At 46.8% G+C, this 26,206-nt stretch overlaps 2 protein-coding genes across 2 annotated transcripts in view; one reads left to right on the top strand and one right to left on the bottom strand.

Moving 5' to 3' along the window:
* AP5M1 (adaptor related protein complex 5 subunit mu 1) overlaps window positions 1-12,381 on the bottom strand; it is a 37,835-nt gene extending 25,454 nt beyond the window's left edge. Inside the window, exon 1 of the mRNA XM_063440526.1 lies at window positions 12,291-12,381. The gene's annotated coding sequence lies outside the window, so the exon portion shown is untranslated. The remainder of the gene's footprint in view (window positions 1-12,290) is intronic.
* Window positions 12,382-12,526: 145 nt separating this feature from the next.
* EXOC5 (exocyst complex component 5) overlaps window positions 12,527-26,206 on the top strand; it is a 50,070-nt gene continuing 36,390 nt past the window's right edge. The window contains exons 1-3 of the mRNA XM_063440525.1: window positions 12,527-12,563; window positions 18,893-18,987; window positions 20,627-20,774. Of these exons, the coding sequence (XP_063296595.1) occupies window positions 12,537-12,563; window positions 18,893-18,987; window positions 20,627-20,774 (270 nt within the window). The 5' untranslated portion in view covers window positions 12,527-12,536. The remainder of the gene's footprint in view (window positions 12,564-18,892; window positions 18,988-20,626; window positions 20,775-26,206) is intronic.

Below are 26,206 nucleotides of genomic sequence, written 5' to 3'. Positions count from 1 at the left end.
GAAGCAGTTTTGGTGTATAGAACATGCCCCTGCAGCCTCACTGCTCAATCCTCTGCCATTTAGGAGTTAAATCCCTTTGTTTATAAACCCTAGTCACACCTCCCTGCATGTGACTTGCACAGCCTTCCATAAACACTTCCTGTAAAGAGAGCCCTATTTAGGCTTTCTTTATTGCAAGTTCTGTTTAATTAAGATTTTCTTATCCCCTGCTATGTTAATAGCTTGCTAGACCCTGCAAGAGCCTCCTGTATGTGATTAAAGTTCAATTTAGAGACTGAGATACAATTATTTAAGGTAAATTACATCTGTTTGAAAGTGAAACCAGTTTTTTTTTCATGCAGGTTCTGTCAATCATAGCCAGGGGAGGTGTGGCTAGGGCTGCATAAACAGAAACAAAGTGATTTAACTCCTAAATGACAGTGAATTGAGCAGTGAAATTGCAGGGGAATGATCTATACACTAAAACTGCTTTATTTAGCTAAAGTAATTTAGGGGACTATAGTGTTCCTTTAATATGGTAACACCATAATGGAGAATTCATTGTATGTAACCAAAGATATAACGGCATTATGCAAACTGATGGTTTTATTCACAAAACTTTGAATTATTACACACCGAAATACCAACAGTAAATTTCAGGCTAAAACATTCAAGCAGTGCCTTGAGCCGAGTTGGTATTTATAGGTTGCCATCTTTACCGTTTGGATTACAATGACCACACAATTCAAACAGAGCCACTAAACAATGGAATTCAGTGAATTGAGGAGAAACCTGCATCATTAAGACAAAGATGGCTTATTTAATAAAGTCTAAAAAGTGGTGACTTGATAACGTGATCGCAAAATGTATCTGAAAAGTATTGATTTAGAAAAACTCCCCATCTCGGTTCTGAATAGCAAACTGGTGTTCTGTAATTTCCCTGGACTCGTCCGAAATCCTGACTGTGTCACATCCGGTGATGCGGAATCAGCAGTTTCACCACAATTTCATGTACTGCACATGTGCACATGCACCTCCCTAATGGCTGGATGAGGCTGTCATCCGATTATTGGCTCAGGTCAGTCTCTCCCAGCACGCTCAGCCATCCAACCAACCCTGGCGGAGCCTGCTCTGATCATTGATTAAGGTGACTGTGCTTGGCGCATGCGCAGTACATAAAATTGCAGAGAAAAAGTGGATTACGTGTTACCGGAATTGACACGGTCCAGTGAAATGTCATACCACTGGCCAGGTGGAGACAAGCTTTGGCACGCCACATGCTGCAGACTACATCTCCCATGATGCTTTGCAACATTATGGTACTATGAGCATTATGGTAGATGTGCAGGTTATTTACTAAAGTGAGAATTACACATTTAAGGGCATTCTCCAGTGCCAGGAAAACACATTTGTTTTCCTGGCACTGCAGGATCCTCTAGTGCCCCTCTCCCTCCCACCCCCATTCCACGTGCACTAGACCTCCCCTTGGGAAAGCATTGAATATCCTATGGGGATTTTGTCGACGCTGGAGGTCCTCACACATCGTGAGGACCTCCAGCTGCGTTTTAAAACGCTTTTCGTGTTCAATGAACGCGGAAGTCCCTCAAGTGGCTGACTAGAAGACAGCCACTAGAGGAGGACTTAACCCTGTAATGTAAATATTGCAGGGTTAAGGGTAGTGCGAGTTTAGTTTAAAAAAACAAAACAAAAAAACACTTGGTTTGAGTTTAGTGAATAGCCCTGCTGGACAGTCTGAGGGAGAGTTAACCCTTTAATATCCGAGGTGGAGACTATCGGTTCCAGTCACAGTCTGGGTTAGTGAATAGCCCTGCTGGACAGTCTGAGGGGGAGTTAACCCTTTAATATCCGAGGTGGAGACTCTGGGTTCCAGTCACAGTCTGGGTTAGTGAATAGCCCTGCTGGACAGTCTGAGGGGGAGTTAACCCTTTAATATCCGAGGTGGAGACTCTGGGTTCCAGTCACAGTCTGGGATTAGTGAATAGCCCTGCTGGACAGTCTGAGGGAGAGTTAACCCTTTAATATCCGAGGTGGAGACTCTGGGTTCCAGTCACAGTCTGGGTTAGTGAATAGCCCTGCTGGACAGTCTGAGGGCGAGTTAACCCTTTAATATCCGAGGTGGAGACTCACGGTTCCAGTCACAGTCTGGGTTAGTGAATAGCCCTGCTGGACAGTCTGAGGGCGAGTTAACCCTTTAATATCCGAGGTGGAGACTCTGGGTTCCAGTCACAGTCTGGGTTAGTGAATAGCCTGCTGGACAGTCTGAGGGAGAGTTAACCCTTTAATATCCGAGGTGGAGACTCTGGGTTCCAGTCACAGTCTGGGTTAGTGAATAGCCCTGCTGGACTGTCTGAGGGCGAGTTAACCCTTTAATATCCGAGGTGGAGACTCACGGTTCCAGTCACAGTCTGGGTTAGTGAATAGCCCTGCTGGACAGTCTGAGGGGGAGTTAACCCTTTAATATCCGAGGTGGAGACTCTGGGTTCCAGTCACAGTCTGGGTTAGTGAATAGCCCTGCTGGACAGTCTGAGGGCGAGTTAACCCTTTAATATCCGAGGTGGAGACTCTCGGTTCCAGTCACAGTCAGGGTTAGTGAATAGCCCTACTGGACAGTGTGAGGGAGAGTTAACCCTTTAATATCCGAGGTGGAGACTCTGGGTTCCAGTCACAGTCTGGGTTAGTGAATAGTCATGCTGGACAGTCTGAGGGAGAGTTAACCCTTTAATATCCGAGGTGGAGACTCTGGGTTCCAGTCACAGTCTGGGTTAGTGAATAGCCCTGCTGGACAGTCTGAGGGAGAGTTAACCCTTTAATATCCGAGGTGGAGATTCTGGGTTCCAGTCACAGTCTGGGTTAGTGAATAGCCCTGCTGGACAGTCTGAGGGAGAGTTAACCCTTTAATATCCGAGGTGGAGACTCTCGGTTCCAGTCACAGTCTGGGTTAGTGAATAGCCCTGCTGGACAGTCTGAGGGGGAGTTAACCCTTTAATATCCGAGGTGGAGACTCTCGGTTCCAGTCACAGTCTGGGTTAGTGAATAGCCTGCTGGACAGTCTGAGGGAGAGTTAACCCTTTAATATCCGAGGTGGAGACTCTGGGTTCCACTCACAGTCTGGGTTAGTGAATAGCCCTGCTGGACAGTCTGAGGTAGAGTTAACCCTTTAATATCCGAGGTGGAGACTCTCGGTTCCAGTCACAGTCTGGGTTAGTGAATAGCCCTGCTGGACAGTCTGAGGGGGAGTTAACCCTTTAATATCCGAGGTGGAGACTCTCGGTTCCAGTCACAGTCTGGGTTAGTGAATAGCCTGCTGGACAGTCTGAGGGAGAGTTAACCCTTTAATATCCGAGGTGGAGACTCTGGGTTCCAGTCACAGTCTGGGTTAGTGAATAGCCCTGCTGGATAGTCTGAGGGAGAGTTAACCCTTTAATATCCGAGGTGGAGACTCTCGGTTCCAGTCACAGTCTGGGTTAGTGAATAGCCCTGCTGGACGGTCTGAGGGGGAGTTAACCCTTTAATATCCGAGGTGGAGACTCTGGGTTCCAGTCACAGTCTGGGTTAGTGAATAGTCATGCTGGACAGTCTGAGGGAGAGTTAACCCTTTAATATCCGAGGTGGAGACTCTGGGTTCCAGTCACAGTCTGGGTTAGTGAATAGCCCTGCTGGACTGTCTGAGGGCGAGTTAACCCCTTAATATCCGAGGTGGAGACTCTGGGTTCCAGTCACAGTCTGGGTTAGTGAATAGTGATGCTGGACAGTCTGAGGGAGAGTTAACCCTTTAATATCCGAGGTGGAGACTCTGGGTTCCAGTCACAGTCTGGGTTAGTGAATAGCCTGCTGGACAGTCTGAGGGAGAGTTAACCCTTTAATATCCGAGGTGGAGACTCTGGGTTCCAGTCACAGTCTGGGTTAGTGAATAGCCCTGCTGGACAGTCTGAGGGAGAGTTAACCCTTTAATATCCGAGGTGGAGACTCTGGGTTCCAGTCACAGTCTGGGTTAGTGAATAGCCCTGCTGGACAGTCTGAGGGGGAGTTAACCCTTTAATATCCGAGGTGGAGACTCTGGGTTCCAGTCACAGTCTGGGTTAGTGAATAGCCCTGCTGGACAGTCTGAGGGAGAGTTAACCCTTTAATATCCGAGGTGGAGACTCTCGGTTCCAGTCACAGTCTGGGTTAGTGAATAGCCCTGCTGGACAGTCTGAGGGAGAGTTAACCCTTTAATATCCGAGGTGGAGACTCTCGGTTCCAGTCACAGTCTGGGTTAGTGAATAGCCCTGCTGGACAGTGTGAGGGCGAGTTAACCCTTTAATATCCGAGGTGGAGACTCTCGGTTCTAGTCACAGTCTGGGTTAGTGAATAGCCCTGCTGGACAGTCTGAGGGCGAGTTAACCCTTTAATATCCGAGGTGGAGACTCTCGGTTCTAGTCACAGTCTGGGTTAGTAAATAGCCCTGCTGGACAGGCTGAGGGGGAGTTAACCCTTTAATATCCGAGGTGGAGACTCTCGGTTCTAGTCACAGTCTGGGTTAGTGAATAGCCCTGCTGGACAGTCTGAGGGAGAGTTAACCCTTTAATATCCGAGATGGAGACTCTCGGTTCCAGTCACAGTCTGGGTTAGTGAATAGCCCTGCTGGACAGTCTGAGGGGGAGTTAACCCTTTAATATCGGAGGTGGAGACTCTCGGTTCTAGTCACAGTCTGGGTTAGTGAATAGCCCTGCTGGACAGTCTGAGGGAGAGTTAACCCTTTAATATCCGAGGTGGAGACTCTCGGTTCCAGTCACAGTCTGGGTTAGTGAATAGCCCTGCTGGACAGTCTGAGGGAGAGTTAACCCTTTAATATCCGAGGTGGAGACTATCGGTTCCAGTCACAGTCTGGGTTAGTGAATAGCCCTGCTGGACAGTCTGAGGGGGAGTTAACCCTTTAATATCCGAGGTGGAGACTCTCGGTTCCAGTCACAGTCGGGGTTAGTGAATAGCCCTGCTGGACAGTCTGAGGGGGAGTTAACCCTTTAATATCCGAGGTGGAGACTCTCTGTTCCAGTCACAGTCTGGGTTAGTGAATAGCCCTGCTGGACAGTCTGAGGGAGAGTTAACCCTTTAATATCCGAGGTGGAGACTCTCGGTTCCAGTCACAGTCTGGGTTAGTGAATAGCCCTGCTGGACAGTCTGAGGGGGAGTTAACCCTTTAATATCCGAGGTGGAGACTCTGGGTTCCAGTCACAGTCTGGGTTAGTGAATAGCCCTGCTGGACAGTCTGAGGGGGAGTTAACCCTTTAATATCCGAGATGGAGACTCTCGGTTCCAGTCACAGTCTGGGTTAGTGAATAGCCCTGCTGGAGAGTCTGAGGGAGAGTTAACCCTTTAATATCCGAGGTGGAGACTCTCGGTTCCAGTCACAGTCTGGGTTAGTGAATAGCCCTGCTGGACAGTCTGAGGGAGAGTTAACCCTTTAATATCCGAGGTGGAGACTCTCGGTTCCAGTCACAGTCTGGGTTAGTGAATAGTCATGCTGGACAGTCTGAGGGGGAGTTAACCCTTTAATATCCGAGGTGGAGACTCTCGGTTCCAGTCACAGTCTGGGTTAGTGAATAGCCCTGCTGGACAGTCTGAGGGGGAGTTAACCCTTTAATATCCGAGGTGGAGACTCTCGGTTCCAGTCACAGTCTGGGTTAGTGAATAGTGATGCTGGACAGTCTGAGGGAGAGTTAACCCTTTAATATCCGAGGTGGAGACTCTGGGTTCCAGTCACAGTCTGGGTTAGTGAATAGCCTGCTGGACAGTCTGAGGGAGAGTTAACCCTTTAATATCCGAGGTGGAGACTCTGGGTTCCAGTCACAGTCTGGGTTAGTGAATAGCCCTGCTGGACAGTCTGAGGGAGAGTTAACCCTTTAATATCCGAGGTGGAGACTCTGGGTTCCAGTCACAGTCTGGGTTAGTGAATAGCCCTGCTGGACAGTCTGAGGGGGAGTTAACCCTTTAATATCCGAGGTGGAGACTCTGGGTTCCAGTCACAGTCTGGGTTAGTGAATAGCCCTGCTGGACAGTCTGAGGGAGAGTTAACCCTTTAATATCCGAGGTGGAGACTCTCGGTTCCAGTCACAGTCTGGGTTAGTGAATAGCCCTGCTGGACAGTCTGAGGGAGAGTTAACCCTTTAATATCCGAGGTGGAGACTCTCGGTTCCAGTCACAGTCTGGGTTAGTGAATAGTCATGCTGGACAGTCTGAGGGAGAGTTAACCCTTTAATATCCGAGGTGGAGACTCTGGGTTCCAGTCACAGTCTGGGTTAGTGAATAGCCCTGCTGGACTGTCTGAGGGCGAGTTAACCCCTTAATATCCGAGGTGGAGACTCTGGGTTCCAGTCACAGTCTGGGTTAGTGAATAGTGATGCTGGACAGTCTGAGGGAGAGTTAACCCTTTAATATCCGAGGTGGAGACTCTGGGTTCCAGTCACAGTCTGGGTTAGTGAATAGCCTGCTGGACAGTCTGAGGGAGAGTTAACCCTTTAATATCCGAGGTGGAGACTCTGGGTTCCAGTCACAGTCTGGGTTAGTGAATAGCCCTGCTGGACAGTCTGAGGGAGAGTTAACCCTTTAATATCCGAGGTGGAGACTCTGGGTTCCAGTCACAGTCTGGGTTAGTGAATAGCCCTGCTGGACAGTCTGAGGGGGAGTTAACCCTTTAATATCCGAGGTGGAGACTCTGGGTTCCAGTCACAGTCTGGGTTAGTGAATAGCCCTGCTGGACAGTCTGAGGGAGAGTTAACCCTTTAATATCCGAGGTGGAGACTCTCGGTTCCAGTCACAGTCTGGGTTAGTGAATAGCCCTGCTGGACAGTCTGAGGGAGAGTTAACCCTTTAATATCCGAGGTGGAGACTCTCGGTTCCAGTCACAGTCTGGGTTAGTGAATAGCCCTGCTGGACAGTCTGAGGGCGAGTTAACCCTTTAATATCCGAGGTGGAGACTCTCGGTTCTAGTCACAGTCTGGGTTAGTGAATAGCCCTGCTGGACAGGCTGAGGGGGAGTTAACCCTTTAATATCCGAGGTGGAGACTCTCGGTTCTAGTCACAGTCTGGGTTAGTGAATAGCCCTGCTGGACAGTCTGAGGGAGAGTTAACCCTTTAATATCCGAGATGGAGACTCTCGGTTCCAGTCACAGTCTGGGTTAGTGAATAGCCCTGCTGGACAGTCTGAGGGGGAGTTAACCCTTTAATATCGGAGGTGGAGACTCTCGGTTCTAGTCACAGTCTGGGTTAGTGAATAGCCCTGCTGGACAGTCTGAGGGAGAGTTAACCCTTTAATATCCGAGGTGGAGACTCTCTGTTCCAGTCACAGTCTGGGTTAGTGAATAGCCCTGCTGGACAGTCTGAGGGAGAGTTAACCCTTTAATATCCGAGGTGGAGACTATCGGTTCCAGTCACAGTCTGGGTTAGTGAATAGCCCTGCTGGACAGTCTGAGGGGGAGTTAACCCTTTAATATCCGAGGTGGAGACTCTCGGTTCCAGTCACAGTCTGGGTTAGTGAATAGCCCTGCTGGACAGTCTGAGGGGGAGTTAACCCTTTAATATCCGAGGTGGAGACTCTCTGATCCAGTCACAGTCTGGGTTAGTGAATAGCCCTGCTGGACAGTCTGAGGGAGAGTTAACCCTTTAATATCCGAGGTGGAGACTCTCGGTTCCAGTCACAGTCTGGGTTAGTGAATAGCCCTGCTGGACAGTCTGAGGGGGAGTTAACCCTTTAATATCCGAGGTGGAGACTCTGGGTTCCAGTCACAGTCTGGGTTAGTGAATAGCCCTGCTGGACAGTCTGAGGGGGAGTTAACCCTTTAATATCCGAGATGGAGACTCTCGGTTCCAGTCACAGTCTGGGTTAGTGAATAGCCCTGCTGGAGAGTCTGAGGGAGAGTTAACCCTTTAATATCCGAGGTGGAAACTCTCGGTTCCAGTCACAGTCTGGGTTAGTGAATAGCCCTGCTGGACAGTCTGAGGGAGAGTTAACCCTTTAATATCCGAGGTGGAGACTCTCGGTTCCAGTCACAGTCTGGGTTAGTGAATAGTCATGCTGGACAGTCTGAGGGGGAGTTAACCCTTTAATATCCGAGGTGGAGACTCTCGGTTCCAGTCACAGTCTGGGTTAGTGAATAGCCCTGCTGGACAGTCTGAGGGGGAGTTAACCCTTTAATATCCGAGGTGGAGACTCTGGGTTCCAGTCACAGTCTGGGTTAGTGAATAGCCCTGCTGGACAGTCTGAGGGAGAGTTAACCCTTTAATATCCGAGGTGGAGACTCTGGGTTCCAGTCACAGTCTGGGTTAGTGAATAGCCCTGCTGGACAGTCTGAGGGGGAGTTAACCCTTTAATATCCGAGGTGGAGACTCTGGGTTCCAGTCACAGTCTGGGTTAGTGAATAGCCCTGCTGGACAGTCTGAGGGAGAGTTAACCCTTTAATATCCGAGGTGGAGACTCTCGGTTCCAGTCACAGTCTGGGTTAGTGAATAGCCCTGCTGGACAGTCTGAGGGAGAGTTAACCCTTTAATATCCGAGGTGGAGACTCTCGGTTCCAGTCACAGTCTGGGTTAGTGAATAGCCCTGCTGGACAGTGTGAGGGCGAGTTAACCCTTTAATATCCGAGGTGGAGACTCTCGGTTCTAGTCACAGTCTGGGTTAGTGAATAGCCCTGCTGGACAGTCTGAGGGCGAGTTAACCCTTTAATATCCGAGGTGGAGACTCTCGGTTCTAGTCACAGTCTGGGTTAGTGAATAGCCCTGCTGGACAGGCTGAGGGGGAGTTAACCCTTTAATATCCGAGGTGGAGACTCTCGGTTCTAGTCACAGTCTGGGTTAGTGAATAGCCCTGCTGGACAGTCTGAGGGAGAGTTAACCCTTTAATATCCGAGATGGAGACTCTCGGTTCCAGTCACAGTCTGGGTTAGTGAATATCCCTGCTGGACAGTCTGAGGGGGAGTTAACCCTTTAATATCGGAGGTGGAGACTCTCGGTTCTAGTCACAGTCTGGGTTAGTGAATAGCCCTGCTGGACAGTCTGAGGGAGAGTTAACCCTTTAATATCCGAGGTGGAGACTCTCTGTTCCAGTCACAGTCTGGGTTAGTGAATAGCCCTGCTGGACAGTCTGAGGGAGAGTTAACCCTTTAATATCCGAGGTGGAGACTATCGGTTCCAGTCACAGTCTGGGTTAGTGAATAGCCCTGCTGGACAGTCTGAGGGGGAGTTAACCCTTTAATATCCGAGGTGGAGACTCTCGGTTCCAGTCACAGTCTGGGTTAGTGAATAGCCCTGCTGGACAGTCTGAGGGGGAGTTAACCCTTTAATATCCGAGGTGGAGACTCTCTGTTCCAGTCACAGTCTGGGTTAGTGAATAGCCCTGCTGGACAGTCTGAGGGAGAGTTAACCCTTTAATATCCGAGGTGGAGACTCTCGGTTCCAGTCACAGTCTGGGTTAGTGAATAGCCCTGCTGGACAGTCTGAGGGGGAGTTAACCCTTTAATATCCGAGGTGGAGACTCTGGGTTCCAGTCACAGTCTGGGTTAGTGAATAGCCCTGCTGGACAGTCTGAGGGGGAGTTAACCCTTTAATATCCGAGATGGAGACTCTCGGTTCCAGTCACAGTCTGGGTTAGTGAATAGCCCTGCTGGAGAGTCTGAGGGAGAGTTAACCCTTTAATATCCGAGGTGGAGACTCTCGGTTCCAGTCACAGTCTGGGTTAGTGAATAGCCCTGCTGGACAGTCTGAGGGAGAGTTAACCCTTTAATATCCGAGGTGGAGACTCTCGGTTCCAGTCACAGTCTGGGTTAGTGAATAGTCATGCTGGACAGTCTGAGGGGGAGTTAACCCTTTAATATCCGAGGTGGAGACTCTCGGTTCCAGTCACAGTCTGGGTTAGTGAATAGCCCTGCTGGACAGTCTGAGGGGGAGTTAACCCTTTAATATCCGAGGTGGAGACTCTCGGTTCCAGTCACAGTCTGGGTTAGTGAATAGTCATGCTGGACAGTCTGAGGGAGAGTTAACCCTTTAATATCCGAGGTGGAGACTCTGGGTTCCAGTCACAGTCTGTGTTAGTGAATAGTCATGCTGGACAGTCTGAGGGCGAGTTAACCCTTTAATATCCGAGGTGGAGACTCTGGGTTCCACTCACAGTCTGGGTTAGTGAATAGCCCTGCTGGACAGTCTGAGGGGGAGTTAACCCTTTAATATCCGAGGTGGAGACTCTCGGTTCTAGTCACAGTCTGGGTTAGTGAATAGCCCTGCTGGACAGTCTGAGGGAGAGTTAACCCTTTAATATCCGAGGTGGAGACTCTGGGTTCCAGTCACAGTCTGGGTTAGTGAATAGCCCTGCTGGACAGTCTGAGGGAGAGTTAACCCTTTAATATCCGAGGTGGAGACTCTGGGTTCCAGTCACAGTCTGGGTTAGTGAATAGTGATGCTGGACAGTCTGAGGGAGAGTTAACCCTTTAATATCCGAGGTGGAGACTCTGGGTTCCAGTCACAGTCTGGGTTAGTGAATAGCCCTGCTGGACAGTCTGAGGGCGAGTTAACCCTTTAATATCCGAGGTGGAGACTCTCGGTTCCAGTCACAGTCTGGGTTAGTGAATAGTCCTGCTGGACAGTCTGAGGGAGAGTTAACCCTTTAATATCCGAGGTGGAGACTCTCGGTTCCAGTCACAGTCTGGGTTAGTGAATAGCCCTGCTGGACAGTCTGAGGGGGAGTTAACCCTTTAATATCCGAGGTGGAGACTCTCGGTTCCAGTCACAGTCTGGGTTAGTGAATAGTGATGCTGGACAGTCTGAGGGAGAGTTAACCCTTTAATATCCGAGGTGGAGACTCTCGGTTCCAGTCACAGTCTGGGTTAGTGAATAGCCCTGCTGGACAGTCTGAGGGAGAGTTAACCCTTTAATATCCGAGGTGGAGACTCTGGGTTCCACTCACAGTCTGGGTTAGTGAATAGTCCTGCTGGACAGTCTGAGGGAGAGTTAACCCTTTAATATCCGAGGTGGAGACTCTCGGTTCCAGTCACAGTCTGGGTTAGTGAATAGCCCTGCTGGACAGTCTGAGGGAGAGTTAACCCTTTAATATCCGAGGTGGAGACTCTCGGTTCCAGTCACAGTCTGGGTTAGTGAATAGCCCTGCTGGACAGTCTGAGGGAGAGTTAACCCTTTAATATCCGAGGTGGAGACTCTGGGTTCCAGTCACAGTCTGGGTTAGTGAATAGCCCTGCTGGACAGTCTGAGGGCGAGTTAACCCTTTAATATCCGAGGTGGAGACTCTCGGTTCCAGTCACAGTCTGGGTTAGTGAATAGTCCTGCTGGACAGTCTGAGGGAGAGTTAACCCTTTAATATCCGAGGTGGAGACTCTCGGTTCCAGTCACAGTCTGGGTTAGTGAATAGTGATGCTGGACAGTCTGAGGGAGAGTTAACCCTTTAATTTCCGAGGTGGAGACTCTCGGTTCCAGTCACAGTCTGGGTTAGTGAATAGCCCTGCTGGACAGTCTGAGGGGGAGTTAACCCTTTAATATCCGAGGTGGAGACTCTCGGTTCCAGTCACAGTCTGGGTTAGTGAATAGTGATGCTGGACAGTCTGAGGGAGAGTTAACCCTTTAATATCCGAGGTGGAGACTCTCGGTTCCAGTCACAGTATGGGTTAGTGAATAGCCCTGCTGGACAGTCTGAGGGAGAGTTAACCCTTTAATATCCGAGGTGGAGACTCTCGGTTCCAGTCACAGTATGGGTTAGTGAATAGCCCTGCTGGACAGTCTGAGGGAGAGTTAACCCTTTAATATCCGAGGTGGAGACTCTGGGTTCCACTCACAGTCTGGGTTAGTGAATAGCCCTGTGGGACAGTCTGAGGGCGAGTTAACCCTTTAATATCCGAGGTGGAGATTCTCGGTTCCAGTCACAGTCTGGGTTAGTGAATAGCCCTGCTGGACAGTCTGAGGGAGAGTTAACCCTTTAATATCCGAGGTGGAGACTCTCGGTTCCAGTCACAGTCTGGGTTAGTGAATAGCCCTGCTGGACAGTCTGAGGGCGAGTTAACCCTTTAATATCCAAGGTGGAGACTCTGGGTTCCAGTCACAGACTGGGTTAGTGAATAGCCCTGCTGGACAGTATGAGGGAGAGTTAACCCTTTAATATCCGAGGTGGAGACTCTGGGTTCCAGTCACAGTCTGGGTTAGTGAATAGCCCTGCTGGACAGTCTGAGGGGGAGTTAACCCTTTAATATCCGAGGTGGAGACTCTCGGTTCCAGTCACAGTCTGGGTTAGTGAATAGCCGCGTTATTTTTCTTACCGGCCCCGGTATTCCGCTCTCCAGCCGGGAAGTTTTTCTCCGGTTCCGGTCTGGGCGGAGGTCAGAGGTCGCCAGCTGTGCGCGCGCCGCTTCCGGACCCTGCCTGCGTCACTTCCGGTTCTGTTCCCGGGGACAATGGCTGCGCTCTGAGAATGGGCCCCTGTCTGTCCTGACAGCCCTGAGGGGGAACCTCCCTGCACAGCACCGAGCTCCCCTCCTGGGGGACACGGCGACCAAACCAGCAGAATGGCGACCACGGCGGAACTATTCGAGGTGAGACCCTCCGCCTGGCCCTCCCTGACACCGCCTGACCATGGGAGAAATTAATGACACTGCCTGAACATTGGTAGACATTACTGGCACTGCCTGGCCAAGGGGGGCATTACTGGCACTGCCTGGCCAAGGGGGGCATTACTGGCACTGCCTGGCCAAGGGGGGCATTACAGGCACTGCCTGGCCAAGGGGGGCATTACTGGCACTGCCTGGCCAAGGGGGGCATTACTGGCACTGCCTGGCCAAGGGGGGCATTACTGGCACTGCCTGGCCAAGTGGGGGCATTACTGGCACTGCCTGGCCAAGGGGGGCATTACTGACACTGCCTGGCCAAGGGGGGCATTACTGACACTGCCTGGCCAAGGGGGGCATTACTGGCACTGCCTGGCCAAGGGGGGCATTACTGGCACTGCCTGGCCAAGGGGGGCATTACTGGCACTGCCTGGCCAAGGGGGGCATTACTGACACTGCCTGGCCAAGGGGGGCATTACTGGCACTGCCTGGCCAAGGGGGGCATTACTGGCACTGCCTGGCCAAGGGGGGCATTACTGGCACTGCCTGGCCAAGGGGGGCATTACTGGCACTGCCTGGCCAAGGGGGGCATTACTGGCACTGCCTGGCCAAGGGGGGCATTACTGACACTGCCTGGCCAAGGGGGGCATTACTGGCACTGCCTGGCCAAGGGGGGCATTACTGGCACTGCCTGGCCAAGGGGGGCATTACTTGCACTGCCTGGCCAAGGGGGGCATTACTTGCACTGCCTGGCCAAGGGGGGCATTACTTGCACTGCCTGGCCAAGGGGGGCATTACTTGCACTGCCTGGCCAAGGGGGGCATTACTGGCACTGCCTGTCCGGGGGGGACGTTACTGGCACTGCCTGGCCAAGGGGGGCGTTACTGGCACTGCCTGGCCAAGGGGGGCATTACTGGCACTGCCTGGCCAAGGGGGGCATTACTGGCACTGCCTGGCCAAGGGGGGCATTACTGGCACTGCCTGGCCAAGGGGGGCATTACTGGCACTGCCTGGCCAAGGGGGGCATTACTGGCACTGCCTGGCCAAGGGGGGCATTACTGGCACTGCCTGTCCGGGGGGGACGTTACTGGCACTGCCTGTCCTGGGGGGGTAGGGGGGGGGCATTATTGACTCTGCCTGGCCAAGGGGGGTTGGTGGGTTCACTGGCATTGTAGCTGTAAGCACTCCTCACTTACAAACAGGGGATGCACAGCAGAAGGATTACTAATGTTGCTGGCCCCTGCTATACAAGATCTTAGCTTGGTTAGGTCTTATTTCATGCAGGTATAACACCTCTGTTAGCAGGTGCTTGCAGGTATAACAACCCTGTTTGTTTTATTTTTCGAATACCTTTGGTCGAATTACTTTTTGCTGTGTATTTACCATTTTGAAGCAGGGTGGAGAGTGCACACCCTGGTTTCGGCTGATAAAATACTCTTAGAACATTAACTTAGAGAGAGACTGTAGCTAAGGCTTTTAAGTTTTTTTGCATCCCGTCCCTATAACTTATATACCATTATCTAGATGAGTCTGTTCCCAACATAATAAAAACTAAATAAAGCTAATACCTCTGTTCCAGCATCAATGCCATGTTTTCACTGTACCTCGGTCGTGCCCTACTGACCTCACTGTTACCATTGGACGTCCAATATGCACAGAATTGACATTCCCCATATGGACTGGCTAATGACAAAGCAATGTTGCTGACAGATGTGGACTTACACCTTCGTTAACCGAAGGGTTTTACTCTGCATAAGCAGTGTTTCTGCAATGCATATTATATGGAAAAAGAACATACTTGCATTTAAAATGATGTAAATATATTAATCATATTTGGGGCGAGTAAAAGTCAGGAACCACTTTAAAAAAAAAACAATAAACCACTGTCCGGATTAATCCCTAACTTCAATTTTTTGCAAAAGAAATTGGAATCGCCAAAATTGCTGATATGGAAAAATTATCCAAGTCACCCATAGTCGCAAACTGGCTATTTTCGCTTTAGTTTTTCACAATCTTTATTTAGTACATTTTTTGTTTAATATCAAGGACAAACAAAAACCACAGGTTAGTTTTGCCGTCCGGTTTTCATTGGTGAAAATTCTGTATTAAGTGAGTAACCTGTGTGAGCTGTGGTCCCTGACTGCTTACTCCCATTGTGTGATGTTCCATGTATGTAAGTCAAACACTAACTGTATAAAACAAAATGTTGAACGCACTTTAAATAGCTGCTGTTGTTTGCTTAGTCTTGTACTATTATTAGACGTTGATGTCATCCCGTCATGATTCTGCATTTTTAGGAAATACAAACTGTAGTATTACTAGATGCTCGGTTGCCAGAGGCATAGTTACTGTAACTGCTCTTTCAGATGTATTGGACACTATGATGTGGTGGTGATCTTGTCTTTGCTAATGTTTTGGAAATCAACCTCTGCTTATTTCCTTGTATCATTTTTGACAGTCTGACATTGGCTTGTGTCTGGTAGCTTGGAAGAAATTAGAAGCGAAATTTATGTTGTGATTGTAAATAAACCTGATAGGTTTCAATCCTAGACCAATTTCAGGTTTAGATCTGCATGTAATAGCAAGCTAGGTATGCAGACATTTCTGTGAGGGAGCAATAATTCAAGGGACACTATAGTCACCTGAACAACTTTAGCTTAATGAAGCAGTTTTGGTGTATAGAACATGCCCCTGCAGCCTCACTGCTCAATCCTCTGCCATTTAGGAGTTAAATCCCTTTGTTTACGAACCCTAGTCACACCTCCCTGCATGTGACTTGCACAGCCTTCCATAAACACTTCCTGTAAAGAGAGCCCAATTTAGGCTTTCTTTATTGCAAGTTCTGTTTAATTAAGATTTTCTTATCCGCTGCTATGTTAATAGCTTGCTAGACCCTGCAAGAGCCTCCTGTATGTGATTAAAGTTGAATTGCAGGGGAATGATCTATACACTAAAATTGCTTTATTTAGCTAAAGTAATTTAGGTGACTATAGTGTTCCTTTTACTTTGGCGCCCACCCTTCATTCTCACTGTAGTGAATAACCCTGTATGTAAAGTCAGCACTGTTGATGTCCTGTATAAATCCAAACACAGATATGAGTGAAAAAGAGACACCATTTAAAGGAACACCATAGCATTCGGAATGCAAAACTGTATTCCTATTGCTCTACTTTCCCTCTGCCCATCGCTAAATGTCTCCCCCCACACCCCAGTTATTATAACCCTTTAAAAAGTTATATCTTCTCAGCACCAAGGTCCCTCACCACTCCCCTCCTCCAATGTCACTGCAATGGGAGGACCTAAAGTACATGTGTGGCACATGCGCATTAGGCCTTCCCCATAGAAAAGCATTGTATGAATGCTTTCCTATGGGTGGTCTAAAGATACTAGATGCAAAAAAAACACATCTCAGTTGATTTTACATCGGCCAGTGGAGAATTTTATCATGTATTGCTTCTCAAAATTTCCATTTGTCCTTAGGAAACTATTATGTAGCGATCTGCCTTAAAGGGACACTCCAGTCACCATAAAACCTTCATGTAAATTAAGTTGTTATGGTGCCAGGAGGTCCATGGGTGTACTCTTATCTTATGGGGTTAATTCGTTCTCTAGCAGTTTAACTCCAAATGTTGCTACCAGTGCTGATCTCCAGGTCCCCCAAGCTGCATGTGGCTTCTGAATCTCGATTACAAGAAGCGCCAGGGAGGGGCACCACTGATTGGCTAGAGTGAAGGAGCTCCCCATTGATGAAAAAAAGGCAATGTGGGAGGGAGACATAGGGGTTTAAGCAAAAAGCAAAAATTTACTTTTTGTTTTACGTACCATAATTTGATTTAGGTGTCCACATGTGTCTTTTAATGTCCTTAAACCTTTTATCATTTGTTTGTGATTTATGTTTTTAATTAATTTCCGGTCCTGATTTTCTCTCACCTGGGTGTTTGTGATGCTAGGGACTGCTTTCTCGTTTCTACACATCCTCTATGTGTACCTTTTGTAGTACTCATTAGTATTTTTTTATAATTACATTGTATATGTTGTCATGCTGAAAGTCCCATAAAGAATGAAACCGTGATTATTTACTAAAGTGTGAATTTCAAAATTAAGGCCAAGGTAGCTGTGACGAAGTGAGCCTCCTCACGTGTTCTTGGAGGGACCTCTTACCAAAAGACTATGGGCCCTTTAAAAAAACTATATGAACAGACTTGGTTCATGGGATTTTATATTTGGTTCGGGAACTGAACAGCCGCACGAACCGGAGACCACCCTGGATCTTGTTAAGCCTAATTGCTACTTCCAATTTCCACCGCAGTGTTCTAAGTGTTCGTCTAGGTGTCCGCAATTCCTATGGACGACCACGAGGTGGCAACCATCTTCTTCGCATGAACGCAGGCATCTGTGTTTGGCCATGAATCTCATGGAACTGAAAACGGACACTGAAACTCCCGAACACCGCTGGACTTCCAGCATTGCCTGCGTTCGGTTCCACAACACTTAGAAAAGCCCTGTTCGGTGGAAACATTCCCACGAACAAGGGGATCAAGCTACAGGGTAAGACTATTGGTTATGTTCGGTAGTTTGTTCGTTTTTAAACTACCGAACTAGACTGACCGCAAGCCCTGATTCTCTGGAACTGTTTTGGGCATGGGAGCACGCGGGCGTTCGGTCAAAATAAAGACTTCCAGGAAATCCCTGAACTGATCTGGGTGATTTTGGGATATGTTGGTCAACCAGATCAGGGCTATCAGGGGATGTAACTGTGGGGGTTTTATATATTTTTAGGGTACTTTGTGGAAAAAGAGTGCTTTTTCTGTGCTTGGAGATATTGGATTAGATTAGTACAGTTCCTGATCCAATTATCTCCCAGGCACAGAGGAGGGATTATCTGATTTTGTATGGGAGTTTCCTGGACCTGGTAGCCAATTTAATTTGTGTATTTATTTCTACTGTGGTTTACTCTCAGGTGCAAGGGATAGTGCCCCTTGCATGGGGACTGTCATAAAAGGCCAGTTGTGGCTACCATTAAACAAGATTTGTTTTACCCTTCATGAAGTCTATGCTCTTGTTTGGGGGATTGGAGAGCTATATTCACTCTGGGGATTACTATTATCACTATATTCCCTTAGATCACAACACTTGCTCTTATAAGAGCTGTTCCTGCTTCGCTCTTTGGACTAGGAGATGCCTAACCACTGGAAGCTGGATCCTGGTTTTGTGTCCAGGGTGGGTGGAGGACAGCGAGACCCCAACCAAGCTGTGGGGTTTACGGTGGTTATGGTGTTTCAGTGCAGTGCTTATGGTGCTTGCAAGTACTATGAAGCTGCGATTGACGGAGGTACCCGGTCGAGGTGCCAGGCGGTCCGTCACAGTAGCCAAATGGGGAAAATCATGCCAGTCAACTTCTAGTTCAGCAACTTTGACAATTCTCACTTTAGTAAATAACCCTAACTTTTTTTTTGTTTGTTTTGTTATGATATAATAATAATAATGCCATTATATTTATTTTCCCCTACTCTCTCTGCTGAATTAATGGCGATAGGTAGTAGGTGCTGTCTGACAGAAAAACTCACACAAATCTCAGGAAAAACTAAGTTATAAATGGGCCCTTATACCGCAAAGGGATTTATGGTTTTAAATGTAGTATGTGATATCACCCACAGTGCATTACAGAATGTGCGAACGTCCGGATCATGATGAGCAATCTCTTTTAGGAAATTGTCACACAGACATTGAAAGCGTTAAATTAGCAGATGACCAGAACAGGAAATTACCGGTAACTCTGTCTGTGTTCCCAGGGATGAGTAAGAAAAACAAAACAAAACCCTAGTTTATTTTCCATGCTGATAACAGACTAATAACATTTTCATGTTTCATCAGTCACCGCTGGTCATTTTTTTTAGGCTTTAGATAAATATTTAAATTTGAGATCCCATACTTTAAAATGAATATTGCTTATATTTAAACCATACGTCCAAGTCAATATGGTTTCCCCAGCGCAGAGAGTGCTGATTCTTAGCACATTTGTCTGGTTAGATATCAGTTCTACATGGGGTTTGCCTCTTACTAATCATTTAGTAAATTAAAAAGGTGTGTATTTTGATCATTGCCATTACATAGTATAGTCTGTGTTCCCCGTGCTTGTATAGTACAGTCATATTATCTTATTCTGTATAATTACAAATTGTGCGATAAATTGATCTCCATCATGTAAACACAATTATGTTAAAATCATTTATATGAACTGCTAAATATGTGCTGTCCACAGCCACTTAGTTATTGTTTTCACAATTTCTCTAATTCCGTTAAACGCTTCTTTACAGGAGCCATTTGTTGCCGATGAATATATTGAACGATTGGCGTGGAGAACTCCAGGGGGAGGGTCTAGAGGGGGACAGGAAACATTCGATCCAAAAAGGTACGTATTAACTTCCTTTCTTTGTTCAGAAATGTCCTGTTTGTTTTGTTTTGTTTGTTTTTTGAGTGGTCTTAAAATTATATTTTGGTACTGTTATTGTGTGTGTATAACTAACTATCTCACTCTCTCTCATTTCAGTGTTTTTGATTAACTTTATATTTATTTATTGGGGGCAGGGAGGCACGCCGTTTTAATACAAAGCATTATTCGCTGATTGCCCTCAGCATGTAGTGCAGGGTTTAGCATAGGAGATCTAATAGAGGTGCCTCCTAACTGGTAGTAGAGGCAGGGAGTGGCGCCATGAGGCCCTTTTGGTAATTATTAAGACCATTGGTGTTTGTACTGCTTGTCTGTGTAATACATGTGCAGTTATTGGGCCTTTAATCATATCGCTTCTATAATAAGACACCGCATTATTTATCTTTTATAGACAGCTCTGGGCTTGTTTGTAGTGGCAGTAGTGAAACTGATTTTCTTCTCCGCACTACATTTTGACAACGAAGCTGTCCAAACCGGTTTAAGGATCAGAGGGATCATATTTCATATTGGTATCAGCCAAACCAGAATAATGCATACTTCATAGCTTGGTATCTGCATTGTTATGTATCTTTAAAAATGCTTCAGAAAACATAAACTATTCATCAGACCAACAGTGTTTGTATTTTCCTTTTTCAGTTGTTTTCTTTTCAGATTAGAAATACAGCAAATGGACATTTAAAGGAACACTATAGTCGCCTAAATTACTTTAGCTAAATAAAGCAGTTTTAGTGTATAGATCATTCCCCTGCAATTTCACGGCTCAATTCACTGTCATTTAGGAGTTAAATCACTTTGTTTCTGTTTATGCAGCCCTAGCCACACCTCCCCTGGCTGTGATTGACAGAACCTGCATGAAAAAAACAAAACTGGTTTCACTTTCAAACAGATGTAATTTACCTTAAATAATTGTATCTCAATCTCTAAATTGAACTTTAATCACATACAGGAGGCTCTTGCAGGGTCTAGCAAGCTATTAAGATAGCAGGGGATAAGAAAATCTTAATTAAACAGAACTTGCAATAAAGAAAGCCTAAATAGGGCTCTCTTTACAGGAAGTGTTTATGGAAGGCTGTGCAAGTCACATGCAGGGAGGTGTGACTAGGGTTCATAAACAAAGGGATTTAACTCCTAAATGGCAGAGGATTGAGCAGTGAGAGGGGCATGTTCTATAAACCAAAACTGCTTCATTAAGCTAAAGTTGTTCAGGTGACTATAGTGTCCCTTTAAGATTGTTACAGAATTCCTGCTATATTTTACTTTAACTTCATCTGCTAGGCACTGCTGCACTTAGTAATATCCCAAAGAAAATAACCTGCGCTGCCAAAATTTGCAATAGTGTCCCTTTAAGATTACACTGTATTAATAACAATGCTACGTTCCCATAACTGTTGCTATTATAAACCATGTTTTAAAACAACAAGAAATTGGCCGTGAACAATAACATGTTTTAGTTTTGCTTATAATGTATATTTATCATGCTTATTCTGGGTGTGTGGGAAAAGAGAAATTGACTCTAATTTAACAAGAATGGTCTCCTATCTTTTTTGGTTTGAGCTTCAGTAATTCTAGAGAATTGATGTCATATTTTCTGCCTTTTTAGACTGTTGGAGGAGTTTGTTAACCACATTGAAGAGCTTAAGTTAATGGATGAACGGATTCAGAGGAAAGTAGAGAAGCTGGAGAATCAGTGCCAGAAAGAGGCGAAGGAGTTTGCCAAAAAAGTCCAGGAATTGCAGAAGAGCAATCAGGTATGCCATGAACCATATTCTCCAATAACTGGTATGCCATAAACTGTATTCTATGATAACCGGTATGCCATGAACCATATTCTCCAATAATCGGTATGCCATGAACCATATTCTCCAATAATCGGTATGCCATGAACCATATTCTCCAATAACCGGTATGCCATGAACCATATTCTCCAATAACCGGTATGCCGTGAACCATATTCTCCAATAACCGGTATGCCATGAACCATATTCTCCAATAATCGATATGTCGTGAACCATATTCTCCAATAACTGGTATGCCATAAACTGTATTCTATGATAACCGGTATGCCATGAACCATATTCTCCAATAATCGGTATGCCATGAACCATATTCTCCAATAATCGGTATGCCATTGTCAGGGTACCTGAGGCCTCTACCTCTAAGGGAGGTAGAGACTTGGTGGTTTATCCATCCAGGCGAGCTGTTTCCTCCGTTCCTCGCGGTTCATCCACCCACTTAAACACCGGCCGCGAGGAATCCACATCCTTTTCTAGCAGGACGCTCAATACGTGACGTCATGACGCTATCACGAGCGACCTGTCACTCAAGTGTCCGATATCCAATCGGCACTTGTCAGAGGCGTGCTTACCATCCGGAGCCAGGGTATTTAAGCTTGCTTCTCTCTTCAGCTCATTGCCCTGTCGTGGTTCTAGCTTGTCTAGTCACTCAGTGCTCTGGTATTCTAGTTTGCTCTATTTGGTTTTGACTCGGCTTGTTGTACTACCCTGCTTCTCTGTTATCCCTTGACCCGGCTTGTCTCTCGCTTATCTGTCTTCTCGTTCCCTCGACCTCGGCTTGTCTCTGACTATTCTCTATTACTCTCGGTACGTTAGTCCGGCCATTCTAAGGCCCGGTATACGTACCTTTCCACTCTTTGTACCCTGCGTGTTGGATCCCTGTCCCGATCCTGACATTACGACAGGGCCAATGGATCCTGCAGGTACAAACAGTCAGCTTGGTTCTTCTGATCCCAGGTTTGACGCCATGGAGCATAGGATGGATCAGATGGCTCTAGCACTACAGGCACTTTTGTCTCGTGCTAGTAACCCACCTGAGGAGACACGTACTCCTTCTATTTCTCCTGCAGTCTCAGGTCTAGAGGTAGCCACTGTAGGTGCTTCTTCCCGTATTACCCCACCAGTACGTTATGGCGGGTCACCGGAGAAGTGCCGTGGTTTTCTGAACCAGATTAGCATCCATTTCGAATTACAACCCCGCTCTTATCCTACAGATAGAGCGAAGGTTGGATTTGTTATTACTTTACTCATTGAGAAAGCTCTGAGATGGGCCAATCCTTTATGGGAGAATGATAATCCACTAGTCTATAATTATAATGCCTTTGTAGCTGCGTTTAGAAGAACTTTTGACCCTCCTGGTAGAAAGGTCAATGCAGCTAGATTACTGTTGCGCCTTAGACAGGACAATCGAACACTTGTGGACTATGCACTAGAGTTCAGGTCCTTGGCGGCAGAAGTTAAGTGGAACGAACAGGCTTATATAGATGTGTTTCTGAATGGGTTATCAGATGTAATTCTTGACGAAGTCGCTACTAGAGAACTCCCTGAGAATTTGGAGGATTTAATTTCTTTTATATCTCGTATTGATGAACGCATAAGAGAGAGGCAGAACACTCGAGATAGGACCCGTAGACCCTCCTTTAAACTAGCGCCTACCTTTCAAAATTCTGAGTTCGAGGACTTACGTATTTCTGAACCTATGCAGATAGGCAGTACTCATCTCACAGAGAGAGAGAGACAGTACAGAAGAAGGGAGGGTTTATGTATGTATTGTGGAGTCAGAGGACATTTACGCCTAAATTGTCCTAATCGTTCGGGAAACGCTCGCACCTAAGTTTCTCTAGAGGACAGGCCTTGGGTGTTTCTACTTTGTCCTCTATTCACAATTACAAAGAGTTCAGGCTTCTGTTACCCGTTTCTTTGAGGTGGGAGAAGGGAGTAGTAAAGACTATGGCACTAATCGATTCTGGAGCTGCTGAGAGCTTTATAGATCAGGGTTTTGTTGCCAAGCATGCTATCCCATCCCAGTTAAAAGAGACACCACTGGCTGTTGAGGCCATCGATGGTAGACCGTTACTTGAGCCTGTTATTTTCCATGAGACCATACCGATTAACTTAACTGTTGGCATCCTACATAAAGAGGATATATCCTTAATGCTCATTTCTTCTCCGTCTATTCCCATAGTCCTGGGGTACTCCTGGTTGAGGAGACACAACCCTATTATTAATTGGGAGTCAGGGGAGATAGTTTCGTGGGGAGAGAATTGTCAAGAAAAATGCTTGCGGAAGGTCTTACCTCTCGGATTAACTAATACATCGAATACCTCTGACAATCCTACAGAGACACAAATTCCGCCTCAGTATCTAGATTTAAAGGCAGTATTTGACAAAAAGAAAGCCGATACCTTACCCCCACACAGGTCCTTTGATTGCAAAATTAACCTACTCCCTGGTACCATGCCTCCCAGAGGTCATGTATACCCATTATCTACAAAAGAGAACTCAGTTCTAGAGGAACAATATATTCAAGAGAATTTAGACAAGGGATTCATCAGGAGGTCCTCCTCCCCTGCCGGGGCTGGATTTTTTTTTGTTAAAAAGAAAGATGGTTCTTTGAGACCTTGTATTGATTATCGAGGCTTGAATAAGATAACCATTAAAAATGCCTACCCGATTCCCTTGATCACCGAACTCTTCGATCGTTTGAAGGGCTCTACAATTTTCACCAAGTTAGACCTCAGAGGGGCATATAACTTGGTGAGAATCCAGCAGGGACATGAGTGGATGACGGCATTCAATACTCGATATGGTCACTATGAATATACTGTTATGCCTTTTGGGTTATGCAATGCGCCAGCTGTTTTCCAGGATCTGATAAATGAGGTTCTTAGGGAATTTCAGCAAGATTGCGTCATTGTATACCTAGATGATATACTCATTCATTCTAGTGAGATTGAGACTCATCACAAGCAAGTCAGGAGGGTTTTGCACAAGCTTCTCCAGCATGGCTTGTACTGCAAGTTGGAGAAATGTAGCTTTGATCAAACCCAGGTAACCTTTCTCGGCTATGTGATCTCTGGGGAGGGATTTAAGATGGATCCGGATAAGCTCCAATCCATTCTAGAGTGGCCTTTACCCAAAGGTCTTAAAGCCATACAGAGATTTATTGGTTTTTCTAATTATTACAGGCGCTTTATTAAGGGCTATTCTTCCATTATCGCACCTATCACTAATATGACCAAACAGGGGGCTGATACTAAGAATTGGACTACTGAAGCTCTCCTTGCGTTCAAAACTCTCAAGGAGCTTTTCGCTTCCGCTCCAATTTTAGTTCACCCCGACACTTCTCTGCCTTTTCTACTTGAGGTAGACGCATCAGAGACTGGTTTAGGTGCTGTCCTATCTCAAAGGTTGGGGGTTGATAAACCATTACATCCATGTGGATTTTTCTCTAAAAAATTGACCGGTACTGAAAGCAGATATGACATTGGTGACAGAGAATTACTAGCGGTTATCAAGGCTTTGAAAGAGTGGAGACATTTATTGGAAGGTACATTACATCCTGTTACCATTCTAACTGACCACAAAAATTTGTCTTATATCGGAGAGGCTAAGCGGTTGTCCTCCAGGCAGGCTCGTTGGTCGTTGTTTCTTACCCATTTCAATTACGTTCTGACTTACAGACCTGGGTCAAAGAATTCTAAAGCCGATGCGCTATCTCGCCAATATGAGCCCTCTGCTTCAGTTGAACCACTTATGTCCTCCATTGTACCCAAATGCAATATTATTGCTAATACCAGTCTCAAAATTCATTCTCCGCTACTTGACCAGATCTTGAAGTCACAACATCTAGCTCCCGGAAACACTCCTGAGGGAAGAAACTTTGTTCCTCCTGAACTTCAACTGGAGCTCTTACAGTGTTTTCACGAAAGTAAAATAGCTGGTCATCCTGGTATTCGCAAGACGTACTCTTTGATATCCAAGGATTTCTGGTGGCCTTCACTTCGAAAAGATATTGAGGAGTTCGTCGCAGCTTGTGAAACGTGTGCCAAGACTAAACTACCTCATACATCTCCATGTGGCCTGTTACACCCCTTGGACATTCCTGAGAAACCTTGGTCCTGTTTGTCCATAGACTTTATCGTTGATTTGCCTGCTTCCAAGAGACAGACTGTTATTCTCACGGTAGTGGATAGATTTACTAAGATGGCCCATTTCGTGCCATTACCTAAACTTCCGACTTCTCCTGAATTGGCGGAGATTTTTGCAAGAGAGGTTTTTCGCCTACATGGGATTCCTTCGGAGATTGTTTCTGATAGAGGCTCTCAATTTGTCTCACGTTTCTGGAGATCCTTTTGTTCTCAAATGGGCATCAAATTGAACTTCTCCTCGGCCTATCACCCTCAGTCTAACGGAGCTGCTGAACGTACCAATCAGAAGATCGAACAGTATCTGCGTTGCTTTGTTTCCGAACACCAGGACGATTGGGTCGGCCTGATTCCTTGGGCGGAGTTCGCACACAATAACCTTGTTTGCGATTCAACTCGCTCTAGCCCTTTCTTCATGAACTATGGCTTTCATCCTTCGATTTTTCCTTCGGTTTCCTCTTCTCAGGGGATACCGTCGGTTGATGATCATGTCGCCAACCTGAAGAAATTATGGGATCAGACTCGGCAAATTCTGTTACATAGTTCCTCGTTGTTCAAGAAACACGCTGACAAGCATAGAAGAGCGGCTCCTGTTTTTGTTCCTGGGGATAGGGTATGGTTAAGTACTAAGAATATTCGACTAAAAGTTCCATCTATGAAATTTGCTCCTCGCTACATAGGCCCTTACAGGGTTCTCACTCGTATCAATCCGGTTGCGTATCGCCTTGCTCTGCCACCTGCCTTACGCATTCCTAACTCTTTTCATGTCTCCTTGTTGAAACCCCTTATTTGCAACAAATTCTCCTCTAAGGTCTCCTCGCCTCGTCCTGTTCAGGTGGAGGGTCGGGAGGAGTACGAGGTAAGCTCCATCGTTGATTCCAGAATTTCAAGGGGAAAATTGCAATATCTGGTCAACTGGAGGGGATATGGTCCTGAGGAGAGGAGTTGGGTACCTCAGGAGGACGTTCATGCTTCTCGCCTTCGCAGAGCATTTCACCTCCGCTTCCCATCTCGCCCCGGTTCCTTCCGCCCGGTGGGCGTATCTGAGAGGGGGGGTACTGTCAGGGTACCTGAGGCCTCTACCTCTAAGGGAGGTAGAGACTTGGTGGTTTATCCATCCAGGCGAGCTGTTTCCTCCGTTCCTCGCGGTTCATCCACCCACTTAAACACCGGCCGCGAGGAATCCACATCCTTTTCTAGCAGGACGCTCAATACGTGACGTCATGACGCTATCACGAG

The sequence above is a fragment of the Pelobates fuscus genome, chromosome 13, assembly GCF_036172605.1.
Source record: "Pelobates fuscus isolate aPelFus1 chromosome 13, aPelFus1.pri, whole genome shotgun sequence".
Taxonomy (NCBI): Eukaryota; Metazoa; Chordata; class Amphibia; order Anura; family Pelobatidae; genus Pelobates; species Pelobates fuscus.
Note: the sequence above shows the minus strand (reverse complement) of the source record. Positions and strands in the feature narration are given on the sequence as shown.